The sequence below is a fragment of the Amblyomma americanum genome, chromosome 10 (assembly GCF_052857255.1).
Source record: "Amblyomma americanum isolate KBUSLIRL-KWMA chromosome 10, ASM5285725v1, whole genome shotgun sequence".
Classification (NCBI taxonomy): domain Eukaryota; kingdom Metazoa; phylum Arthropoda; class Arachnida; order Ixodida; family Ixodidae; genus Amblyomma; species Amblyomma americanum.
The window spans coordinates 56831221-56844617 of NC_135506.1; the positions used below are offsets into that span (position 1 = coordinate 56831221).

The 13397-nt window shown below is 46.6% G+C and overlaps 1 protein-coding gene across 1 annotated transcript in view; it reads right to left on the minus strand.

Moving 5' to 3' along the window:
- Positions 1-10877: 10877 nt before the first annotated feature.
- Positions 10878-13397, minus strand: part of LOC144107840 (ATP-binding cassette sub-family C member 2-like) — a 91462-nt gene continuing 88942 nt past the window's right edge. The window contains exons 26-27 of the mRNA XM_077641053.1: positions 12570-12764; positions 10878-11068 (exon numbers count right to left, since the gene is read on the minus strand). Coding sequence (XP_077497179.1) covers positions 10900-11068; positions 12570-12764 — 364 coding nt within the window. The 3' untranslated portion in view covers positions 10878-10899. The remainder of the gene's footprint in view (positions 11069-12569; positions 12765-13397) is intronic.

The following is a 13397-nucleotide window of genomic DNA, read 5'->3' on the forward strand; positions in this document are numbered from 1 at the left end:
CACGGAATCTTCCAGGGAGAGGAGGTGCCCATTGTTTGGGGGATGGTTTCGCGGAAGGTCTTGTGTGTAATTACGAACTCCCAGACTGCATGTCGTAACTATACCAGAGGAAGGATTCATAAACGCGCAAGCAGAATACTCAGAACAAAAGAACATACCTATAGTCATATAGACGGCCGCACAGTTAACAGATGTTAGAAACGAATGCGCTCACGCCTGTTTCAAATGTCTCATTTCGCTTGCCAAAATTCTGGGCGGCTGACACCTCCCTCTGGCTGGCGCAAGTCAACAGCCAGTTCGTGACAGCCCGGATCACATCGCAGACTTCCAAGTTTCACCACGTTGCCTCTGCGCTTCCTCCAGAGATAGCCGGAGAAATCCCAGATCTCTTTCTTTCTCCGCCCCAGAAAAACCCTTACGAAAATTTGACTGCCGAGCTCCTCAAGAGTACTTCGTCGCCGGAAAGACAACGACTGCAGCAGTTGCTCTCAGCGGAAGACCTCGGCGACCGGAAGCCTTCGCAACTTTTGCGCCGTCTTCAGCAGCTCCTTGGCGACCTTTTTCGACCAAAGCCTACTCTGGGAGCCGTTCTTGCAGCTCCTTCCTTCCATCGTCCGCATGGTGCTCGCCGCTGCAGGTACTTTGTCCCTGGAGAAGCTCGCACAGCTTACCGACTTCGTCATGGACGTCGCCTCCCCGTCCATTTCTTCAATTGCCACTACTTCAGCGACAAGTGAAGCATCTCGTCCGTCGCCACCTGAGCTGCAGTGTCTTTGCGACGAGTTCCGCAGCCAGACAGACCAGCTATCCGCGCGAATCGCTACCCTGTCTGCACGCTCTCGATCGTTGTCACGCCGCCGCTCCTCTTCCCGTCAGCGTTCATCTCGATCGTCGAATCCTGCCAGTACTGGTAGCACCGCACCTTCGGTGCAGCCGCCCGGAAATGCGCATCACCCCGCACTTTCTCGGCAAACGCCCAGGCTCACCACTAGAAGTGGCGTGTGGGGGCGGTCTTGCAAGCAGCCGCTTTCTCTTCGTTTTGGACAAGACGTCTGGGCTCTGTTTCCTCGTAGACACCGGAGCCGCTATGCGGCATGCTGAGCCACGCCACTGCACCGCTAACCTACCGACCTTGCCGCCCCCCCCCCCCCCCCTACCGGACATCACGCCACGGCATCAGCAGTGACGTTAATTGCCACCGACAAAAAGGACGCCGCAATGAGCACGCTCTTCAGTGGGCTCGGCAACGCATTGATGCGTAGTACCCACGCTGCTCCCATGTTCTTCATGCAAGTAACTAACCGTTACTCCTTATTTGCACACCGAACTCGTTACTCCGCGTTGATAGTGTTGCTGAGCCCACGTTGCTTCGTTAAAATTGCCCACGATCGCGCTGTAATTCTACTCGAGCTGCTCTTATTGTCTGGTGATGTCGAGGAAAACCCAGGCCCCCCCAACCACACGGTCAACTCAAACAAGCAGTGATTTTTTGTCTCATCTTGATAAAATTAGGGCTGGTTAAGCAGCCCTTTTAAACGAAAGGAAGACTATTCGCACAAAACTTTGAGATAACGACAAAACGCTCGATGACATTACAACAAGGCTCAGTAATATGGAAGACCGCTTTTTATCTATTGAATTAACTCACAACTAGAAAGCCCCCAGGCAGTCACTGAGCAACATTCCACAGATATTTCCAACTTGACTGCTCGTATCGACGACGGTGAAGACGGGATTCGGCGCTGCAACCTTGTGATCTTTGGTTTGAAAGATACAAACCAAGAGACATGGGCAGAATCGGAAAACTTGGTAATAAATCTGTGTCAAGAGCAGCTGGACATCACGCTTAAGCGAATATAGATTGAGCACGCCCACCGCGTAGGCAGTTTTGACGCTAATAAAAACAGGCCAATCATCGTTAACTTTTCTTCCTTCAAAGTAAAAGACCTAGTTCTTTACAGTGCAAGAAAGCTAAAAGACTCGGGGTACGCCATTTCCGAAGATTATTCGCTAAATACCCGCCAGGCTTGAAAATCTCTTACTGCATTTGCTAAGTCCCAGGAACAAAAAAAATATTCAAGCTTCGCTGCGATAAGCTGACAATAGACAACACAATTTACTTGTGGACACGGTGACAGAACTTTCAATCCGGCACTGAACCGCTTCCCTTTTGCTATGCAGGCCCTGCTTGCTTTTTTTCTGCTGTGGCTTTCGGCCACTTCGTGCGGCCTGATTTGCTATCCTTCGAAACCACCGGCAGGGTATTTCTACCACGACTGCGCGTCTGACGAGGTGCTTTCTTCGCATCTTGCTTTCAAGTCCTACCTCGCCTACAAACCACCTTTCGGATCGACAGAAACATCATCCTCATCCAAGTATTTAAGAAGCCAGCATGGAAACTTGCGCTTCAGTAGACACGGCGACAGTACACTTGCAATCTGGCACTGAACCGCTTCCCTTTTGCTATGCATATGTGTACTGCCCTTCCTTTTTATGCTAAGAAAAGTAATAAAGTCTGCTTAGTACTCTTCTCGTGTCCACAAATGTTGTGCGAGGCTTTCTGTGAATGATGAGGTTCACTGGTCACTGACCAAGGTCAACAAAAAATGACGTTTCGGGAGCGCTAAGGCTCCCTTGTTCACAATCTTGTTCACTGACCAAGGTCAACAAAAAATGACGTTTCGGGAGCGCTAAGGCTCCCTTGTTCACAATCTTGTTCACGATTGTGAACAAGGGAGCCGTAGCGCTCCCGAAACGTCATTTTTTGTTGACCTTGGTCAGTGACCAGTGAACCTCATCAAGCCATGATTCCTGACCAGACGGTATGCCGTCGAACCCTCGACTACATCGCTTTCTGTGAATGTTTTCCTATGACCCATTTGCTGTTGCGTGCGGGTGGCGTGGAGAGCAACCCTGGGCCCCCAACCAAATGCTCGGATTCGCTCCTAGACATTGAATATTTACCCTCTGATCCCGCGGAACAGATGAAAGTTTCAGTTGCTAAAGGGCGTCTTCATTGTGCTTGGATACACGTTTAGTTGGCACATAAATATGGCATCCCCTGCTTTGTCGAGTCACGATGAAGCTGCGCAACGAATGAATGGGGTATTTGCTTGGCAGAGCTCCGGGTCTCCGGGTGTAGCAAAAATTACTTGTGCAGTGAGAAAACTTGTTTCAATGCTTATCGCAATACACATCAAGATTCACAGTATGACTGGGAGACCAGTTCTATAGTTCCGTTCCCAAACCAGGCAAATAACCACTTCATCTCACGTCCTATACTGCAGTTGCAAAGCAATGGACAGTACTGCGTGAGTTTTGTCACAGAAAAATAACACAACTGTTCCGTGTGGCAGTCGTGGAGTCATTATGGTGGCATAAGCTGGAACTGCGGGACCTTTCACTACCTAGTGGATACTCTTCACCAAATTCGCCACAGTTAGCCACCTGGGATTCACAGATAATCTCCATGAGGCGACAAACCCAGGCTTGGATGGGGAGGGAAGTGCCAGTGTTTGCTCGGACTCAAGTCCGCAACATTTTTTTTTCCGCAAAACTTGCCTATGTGCTACATGTTCTCTACTGTGCTAGAAAGAAAGTGCAGGGGATGCACAGAATAATTGCTACCTTCGTATGCGTTCCCAATGAGAACCCATGCATCGCTTTAACATATTTCTTTCTCTAAAGCGTAAAGGAATAGTCCTTGTTCACATATTACTGCATCAGCTTGTTTCATATTTTGTTCATTTTGAAATCGGATCCGGAGTTCCCGGGTTCGAACCCGACCGCGGCGGCTGCGTTTTTATGGAGGAAAAACGCTAAGGCGCCCGTGTGCTGTGCGATGTCAGTGCACGTTAAAATCCCCAGGTGGTCGAAATTATTCCGGAGCCCTCCACTACGGCACCCCTTTCTTACTTTCTTCTTTCACTCCCTCCCTTATCCCTTCCCTTACGGCGCGGTTCAGGTGTCCAACGATGTATGAGACAGATACTGCCCCATTTCCTTTCCCCCAAAAACCAATTGTTATTATTATTAAGCTCCCTTTTTTAGTAGCGGTGCTTATCAGGCGTCTCTGTGCTGATTCGCCTTTCCTATTCGCACCGAGTGGACACACTCGTGAGGGGCCTCTTTGGGGATTCCTTAAAGAAGTTGCTGACACCTTTAATTTCCTCACTGTGCGCTTTTCTTCAGGCTACCTGTATAGCCTCTCCAGAAGGCAGTATTTGTTCCCTCTACCGTTGTATTGGCAACCTTTTCTGGAGTTCCTTGACACCAGTTTTAAAACGTGTTAAGCGAGTGTGCATTTCTTCTGCTGCATAAACATTTTTCGTAAAACTGCACACGTCTGCGCTGCCTGTGAAGAAATGCATCATGCTAAGGAGATGCTTGCGCCATGGTCGGTGAACTGCCGCCTGTGTAGTACACCGGAGACAATTTACCATTGTTTCACTCTGTGCATTGATGCTGTGTCTTCTGGGACATATTGCAACGAACAATTAAGAAGGACATTGACATCACAGCCTACAGTGTCCGTTTTTGCCTATGGAGAAAAACTGTGTTGTGCCATATGATCTATTTATGTTGCTTGGACTATTTAGTCTTTGGAAAGGCCGCTTGATGGACCGGCCACGCCGAATCATCACGGTCGTCGAAATCTTTGTTTCGTGAATGAATGAATGAATGAATGAATGAATGAATGAATGAATGAATGAATGAATGAATGAATGAATGAATGAATGAATGAATGAATGAATGAATGAAAAACTTTATTGTATAAGGGTTATTTCTCGCAGCGTAGGTGGAGCCCTCAGTCCAGGGCCCCAGCGGCCTTTGCAGTCTTGCGAGCCCTGTCGATCAGCTTGAGCTGCTCTTCAGGCTTCGAGCTGGACAGCGCAGCCTCCCACTGCTCCGGTGTAGGTGTGTTGTTTATCGGCGCTGCCTGCATTTTCTGACAGGCCCATGTAACGTGGTAAAGCGTTGCGTGTTCACCGCATAGCGGGCATTTGTTTTCATAAGTGGATGGATAGATTTTGCTGAGTAAACTCAGATTGGGGTATGTATTAGTCTGTAGTTGCCTCCAGGCAACCGACTGCTGTTTACTAAGGTCTTTGTGGGGAGGCGGGTAGGTCCTCCGGAGGGCTCGTTGGTGTTCTAAGATGGCTCCATACCGCCTAGTGACTGCGTCCAGTTCCCCTTCGGTGCACGCCTCCCGGTTGGCGTATGCTCGGGCATTGGCGTCCGCACATTGGTTCCCTTTGACAGCCTCATGGCCTGGTGTCCACGTGATGAAGCATCTCGTAAAAGTGATTGTCCTCGCCTTGAGTATGTGAACGGCTGCAGTGGATATGCGTCCACTGCTGTATCTTCTGCACGCCTCTTGCGAGTCTGTAATGATGTGTGCATGGGGCTCGTCACTCTGCTGGGTGATGGCGAGTGCAATTGCTGCTTCCTCAGTCTCGAGTATGTTGTTGGTTTTTATCGAAGCGCAGTTGATTTCCCTGAGCTTGTGATCCACCACGCTGGCTACCGAGCCATATCGGTGTCTGTATGTTGTTGCGTCAACATATAATACGTCTTTTGCCCCGGCGAAGCTTCTTTCATGGAATTCAGATCTTGTCTTTCTTCTCGCCTTATGTATATCTGGATGCATGTTTTTTGGAATCGGACTGATCTCAATGATCCTCCTGATTTCATTTGGAACGCTCGCTGTGCTATTGATTTCTTTCAAAGCGTCCCTCATGCCCAGCAACCGCAGCGTGTTTCTGCCTGTTGCGGACAGCATCAGTCTTGTTTTCTGCGCGATAAGGTGGGCCTCGATATGTTCTTGTACTGTGTTGTTTATGCCCAGTTTAAGGAATTTCTCCGTCGAAGTGCTGACCGGCAGTCCGAGAGCGCATTTGTATGCTTTTCTAAGAATTGCCTCCAACTGCTCCTTTTCTTGCTCGAGCGGTGTTTGGTAGGGGACGCCGTATAAGATCCTACTGACCACGAGGGCCTGTACTAGCCTACATGTGTCTTCCTCCTTCATACCTCTTCTTCTGTTGGAAAATCTTGCAATCATCCTGGTGATCTGTGCTGTGGTATTTGCTAGCTGTCTGATCGTGTGATCAATACGACGGTTGCTTTGGACCCACATGCCGAGGATCCTAACTTTCGATACTTCTGGAACCTTCGTTTCCCCTATGTAGATATCTATGGAGTTTTGCAGATCATACCCTTGTCTGTAGACTCTGAGCACCTCGGATTTTTCAGGGGAGCATGCAAGTCCACAGTGTCGGGCGTATGCGTTGACCGTGTCTGCCGCTCGCTGAAGAAGCTCTTGTTTTTCGCCTAAGGATCCCCTTGTCAGCCAGATTGTGATATCATCTGCGTAGATGGCATGCCTGATTCCTTCAATTTCTTCGAGCGCCCTTGCTAAACCAATCATTGCAATATTAAAAAGCATAGGTGATAGCACAGAGCCTTGTGGTGTTCCTTTTTCTGGGGTGTTGAAGGTGTCAGTCCTGATGCCTCCTATTCCAATGGTAGCGGTTCGGTTAGTCAGAAAGGCTTTCACATAGTTGAATATTCTCTGCCCACAACCCAGTTTGCTGAGCCCCTCCAGCACAGCCCTGTGACTGACGTTGTCGAAGGCCGCTTGAAGATCGAGAGCGAGCAAGATGTTTTCTCCATATTTTGGAACGGAAGTAAGCACCTCCTCCTTGATCTGCAGGAGAACGTCCTGTGTCGATAGGTATTTTCGAAATCCAAACATAGTGTGCGGCATGAGGTCGTTGTCCTCAAGGTGGGTCTGCAACCTGTGTTGCACAACTCTCTCGTACACTTTTCCCAAGCATGGTGTTAAGGAAATGGGTCTAAGATTGTCCAGGTTTGGAGTCTTTCCGGACTTCGGAATCATTACTATTTCCGCATGTCTCCAGTCGTCCGGGAGGGTTGCGCTTTGGTGCGGGGAGTAAATGCTGTCCTGCAAGAGCTGCCTAGCTGGCTCTCCTATCTGGATGCATGTGTGTGCCTCCCGCACTTTTGATGGTTTGGATGGAAGAGTCATGCAGGGGTATGTTGGCCTAGTGTTTTATGGCGTAAGCGTGTTTAGAGTTTTCTTTTCGGCAAGAATCTATGCAATAAAGAAAAAAAGTGTCAGTCTTGGAGTCGTGGTTAGTGTAGTATGGTGTCGATTTAGAGAATGGTGGTTCGAATCTTATTGGGCATGGTTTTTTTTTCGCCCAGTACTTTTGTTTACTTCTTTTACTTTCCGAAATTGTATCGCAGCTATCTTATCGTTCCCATCTTTTCAATTCCAGCCCAGCGCTTCTCAGTTCCAATAGATTACATACGAGACACATGTGACATGTATGTCACATATTCCATAATCTCGTATGGGCTAGGCACATATGACACATATATACGGGGTTTTTCGATAGGGTACGGATTCTATCATATCCCATGTGTCGCTTTAGGCCGTTAAACCTAACAATAAACAATATGTTCGCACTTTCACGTGAACAATTATTTCCTAGCACTGCTTTAATAATCGCTACCGAAGCCACTAAAGCGAGCCAGTCAAGGCTTACATCGCATAGTTTCCAGATTTCAGTCCTTACTTGACGTCGCGGTGGCTTCGAGAGTTATGGAACAGTGCAGTGAAGAATTATATCATTCAGCCCTTGAATATCTGTGGTGTTCCACAAGAGCGCGCACTCCCAACAGGTTAACGCGCTCAATGTGAACATCGCCGCCACATCAGGTGTTGTGCTTCGCATCTTGAGCAACAGCACCTCCGAAGATGTGAGATGGGAGGGAATAGAACTCAGATAAACACTCGGCGTCAGCGCAATTGCCTCTTTCGCTCCGCCTGCAGTGATAGCGCTGTCAATTGCTACAAACAATAATGCACGAACTTTAGCTCCTGCCGTCACCCTGAATATCATATTCGTGCCAAAGAGTATCAACTTAAGCTGAGGCATTAAAATTGAGCACTTCTGATTGCACGTCTTGCGCACGGCCAGTTACTTAGATAGGAGTTCGGTTTTACAGCTAGAACTCCATCGGGCATCATGGCCGTCATCTCTATACACTGATGCCAAGCCCACAGGACCAAATGTCATGGGTCACCTGACCGATGGGACATATTGCCACTCGCCTGTCTTAGACCGCCTCCGCGCTGAGCCTTGAAGACGACGAAATGGACTCAGTTCCGTGAGGAGCGCTCGGGCTGGGCTAGGTTTTTGGTATTCATCTCTACCGCTTTCAGGTTCCGCTGTACGTCTACGACTGCCCATCTTCTGGTTTGTAACAATATGACCCACATGTCAGGTGATACGTGTGATACGAGGTGATAGGTGATACGTGTCATGTTATGCGATCAATATAGAGTGTATGGGTTATGCGACGCATTTTCGTGTGATTCAATGTGCAGACTTGACCGGGAATGCTATACACATCCAAGCATCCCTTCACAAAGCGACGTCCTTACCAGTGAGGTTGAACCACATGTTGCCGTACGTGGGCACCCATTTTTGCCCTCGTGGTGGAGCTCACGGCGTGTCAGTGAGTGTGTAACAAAAGTAGTGCTGTCCAGAGCACCGTTACATAAGCAGCTGCTCAGCGGGAAGCGTGCATTCGCTTTCAAAGCGCATTGTGTTAGTCCATAGTTATTGCAGGTAAAATAAACGCGGATAAGTAGGAGACCTTTAGACATAGGACCAAAAGCACTCATAGTGGTTAACTGCGACAAAAAGCTAGCAAAGAAGAAACCGCAAATCTGTAGCACGCAGTCTCAAAATAAGAAACGTGCGGGACCCCAGAAAAGCAAGAAAGAAACAAGTGCGCATAATAAAAAACACTTTGTGGCAGCGTGTTTCAGATTTTAGTTTTCGTTAACTTTCTTCTTGTAATAAACAATAAGGGTGCAGTTTGTCCCGTGAGCAGACGTGCCGGTCATGTCCGTGGTTTCTGCGTTCAAATAAATATCACTTTATACCGTCAGCCCAGGTTTTTAATGTGACATTAATTAGTCATAGAGCGTTTTAGTAGCAGAAAGGGATAAACAATTGCACCGCCCATATTAGGTCAATTCCTACAGCTTCTCTTTGCTGGCCCTCATAATGTGCACCGTCATCCTGGCTCTATGGACATAATGAACGACTTCTATCGGTGCCATGCCATACGACACAATGGGCGTGTAAACTACAGCGAAGCCAGCATAGTTCATTATCCCGGCACCAACCTCTACGGGCATGTCTATTCCAGCGGCAGCATGGTTGGCAGATATGAACACAACTGATCCTCAAAATGCTATGAATGCCTCCGGCAGAGCAGCCATCCCTATGAACTGATGGGAATGGCATCTCACACAAGATGAAGGCGTAGATATGTATAGGTTTCTAGAAGGATCTTGACCTAATTAATCGTTTTCTTCTTCTCTAGAGATCAAAATACACGATGCGAGGGACCGCTCGTAAACTTCCTAACTCCTGTTTTTAACGAGACGCAATTCGGAGATGCAAAAGATGTGCCGCCTTCCAGCAGACCAGATCTGCCACCTGGAACCCTGTTACATTTTATTTAAATAAATGAGAACCCAAATTCGAGAAATAACACTTCATTTCTTTAGTATGTGAATGACACGAAAATTGTTCTTAGAGATAATGTTTTAAATAGATGTATAAATGAGGGTAAAACAGCAGTAAATGATTCATAAGCTTACGCCGTCATGAGCTGCTTAAGCATAGAACGTAAGAAATCGTAAGTAATTTTCTACTCGGCAACAGCAAAAACAAAAAAACAAAGAAAATAAGTCAGTTTCAAGAATATGAACAACTTAAAACCGGAGGTTCTGTTAATATTCAGGGTGAAAGCTTTGAGAGCACTTACCTGGAATGTGTATGCTGATGACTTCCAGTACAAACTGCATCTGTCGTTGACGTTATTGCACGTATGCAAAGTGTTATTCTTACTAAGTGCAAGGTTATGCTTCACAATGCTTTAGTGATGTTTCTCTAGCACTAGTGCAGTTGTGTGCGGCCCGACGGGCGTGCCAGATTTGCGTAAACCATCTTTATCACAGTGGTTAAAATTGAATGAAATTAAAGCCAACCACAAAGGTATCGAACTAATAAACACTTTTTAGTAATATCGGGATGATGAGAAAGAAATTTTTAGGTGCTTATTGAGTAGAACATGTCCTCGGGCTAGTTCTTGTAATACTTAAGACATGGGGTAGTTTCGCGAAAACAACACACACGAAAGGCTACGGCCGAACACGAGAGTTGTGGTCGTCTGTATCCTGTTTTTTGCACGTGTGCGTTTTTTTTCGCGTAGATTTACCTTCTCTGAATATGAAGAGGATTGAACGTCAAGCTTACGCATTCATGTTTTATATGAAACGACTGAATGCTCCTTATCATTGGTAGCGTTCTTTTATTTTCTTTCTTCGCCTTACGGCCTCCTTTTCCTTCTGCCTATTATTTTTGAATTTCCCCTGTTTTTTTTTTCCTTCCCACATTATTGCGCACAATGCAGTCATTAGCTTTTTTCAAACGTCCATACATCCTGAGTGTAACGCGATACAGAACCCCTACTCAGTGCATATGTTTTAAAACTGCCACCGCAGGAATGTGCTGAAAATGGTCGATTGCTGTATAGTTCTGCCTTGGATTCTTGCCTTCTTTTAAAACGAAATCAGGAAGGTAATTTCTCTGGCCCCATAAAACCCTAAACTCGTCGGTAGTGTTCGGAATGAGAAGGTTTAAATATTTATTAAGACATCAGAAATTAACCTATGAGTGACGCTTGGAAGCCTTTTTGCTAGTGAAAAGACGGGGGCCCCTGTTACTTCCCAGCGAGCGACATTCCACTGGAAACGTGAGTCTTCGCTTCAAAATTATAATATTTTATTAATCATAACCTAATCACTTCTGTATTACAAAGCATTCGGTGTCTTTGCCGGTAGCTTTCGGTCGAAATGCCAGCCTTGGCTGCCATGGCGAAGAATATGGAATCTTTGTTTGACAGGAGTTCCGCGACAGGTGCATTTTCAACGATGCGTCCTCCGTTCATGACAATGATCCTGTAAAGAATGGTGAAATGTACTATAACTGGAAACCTTTTGCACTGTAGGAAAGTCAGCTAATGCGCTATTTCTTCTTGTTTTGCGCAGCGTCTTTATACAAATGGTTTATAGACTTTCTGTAAATTTCTTATAGACTCTAATACATTACAACAGATATTTAATTTCTCTATTTGTCTATAGACTGTCTACAGACTAAAGTCTCCCAAAGGTGCATGGTCATAAATCTTTGATTGTCTACAGTCTTTCTATCAGATATATACTGTGTATAACATTTGTTTATGGAAGGCTATAAGCTTTATTGCCAAAAGCTGATGGACAGTCTGCTGAGAGTCGAAAAAAATTTCGTAAGTGCCAATGGTTTTTCGGGATGGACTCGCGATTTCCACAGTCGAACAATTTCCATATGAAATTCGATAAGAACAAGATCTTGCTGGCACCTACTTAAATCAGTTCAGAACCTGGATCTAGAAAACGTGCTATTAACACAGGCGTCTGCATGGTTTGGGACTATCGGGATGTAGGAGCATCGCTTTTGCCCGCAAAGAGCTTACGAAGGCGAAATTTTACTCAAGCACAACAGATCATGTGAGATGTTTTATCATATCCAAGGCAAAGGCCAACAGTATCATTCAGCTGCATATAGTTGCCTTATAGTAAAATACTATAGCGTATTTCTTGAGATATACAGCGCATTGCACAGATACACCATGTATTATCACAGGTTTATTATTTTTTCTAGCTGCGCAATCTAAGAACCTGTATCTTCCTTAAAAAAAGGGTACTGCCTTTTTTTCTCACAGAGCAATTGTTTCTTGATTTTCCTTTTTCTAGACAGACCCAGGGTCTGCTTATTTTCTATTCAAATGACCTATTTCAAACCCTCTGATCTCCTGAAGCTGAATTTATGTTCTGTCTTTCGCAGTACTGAAATCTTACATACTATCTAGTTTCCAGTCTCTTTCCTTCATGGTGACCCAACGCTTTTTCTTTGCAAGCACTCTGTAAGCTTCCCATCGCTTTACTTTCTTTTTCTTCAGCAGTTCTTCACACGTTATTTTACACAGCTCTTCTGGCGCTTGCAACAATGCCTAGCCCATGTCCCTCTGCACTGCCTTATTTGTGGTTTTTCCTGATACATGTCGCTAATATCGAAAACGGCTCTGCGGTTTGTTGTTAACGCTATTCATGTTTCGCCGCCGCGGTGACTCAGTGCTTATAGCGCTCGGCTGCTGACCTGAAAGACGCGGGTTCGATCCCCACCACAGTGGGCGAATTTCAATGAAGGCAAAATTCTGGAGGCCCGTGTACAGTGCGAGGTCAGTGCACGTTAAAGGACCCGAGTTGGTCGAAATTTTCTGAGCCCTCCACTAAGGTACCCATCATAGCCTGAGTCGCTTTGGTATGTTAAACCCTAATAAACCAATAAATCAAACCTATTCATGTTCCATGCACAAGACAATACTGGCTTTGTTCTATCTCTTGGAAAGTGTGGACCAACCTGTCGTAGTCCAGCACAGTGTGTATCCTGTGCGCCACAGTGAGCACAGTGCTCCCCGCGAAGCTCTCCCTTAGCGTAGCCTGTATGAGGCGGTCCGTGTCTCCGTCCATCTGAGAGGTGGCCTCGTCAAGAATCAGGATGCGCGACCTCCGCAGGAGGGCGCGCGCCAGGCACACCAGCTGCCGTTGGCCGGCACTGCGAGTTCAACGGGAATGCATATCGACTGGTATGATTTCGCTCTCTCAAAGGCACAGTTCCACGATGTCTGGTTAAGCAATGCCATCAAGCAGCTGGCCGTCTCGGTTATAGCGATCTAAATTTTTAGCGCCTTCCATGGATGTATGCCTTGAACGCTGCACCGCCATCTTTGACCAGAATATCATTTTGTACTGTTTCCTCTTCCTCGTTACCACCTTAACCGGTTTGGCTCGTGTGCACCAACACACCGGTCATACATGGGTACGTCTAGATCTGTCAACTGTATTGTAGTCTCAACGCTTAAGGTTAAGTGAGGATAGCTGGCAACTTCTCACGTGTTGGTCCTGCTTTAAATACGTGCTGGAGCGCACAGAAAACTGAAACTCGCCAGTGTTGTGCTTTGAGATTTCTGAACTTTGGCCTTCTTTAATTCTGAGGAACAGAGGCTGCATATACTACGCGTGGAATCTATGTGAGACGAGTGCCAGCCACAGTTTGCGTGTTCATCCCAATTGTCCAGAATACAATGCAATAGATCACCGTTAGATCGCTACCCCAACGTCAGGTATAAGCCATAAACAAGCTCAACAGAACTCCGAAGACAGCCAGGAATCCGCATATCAAAAATAT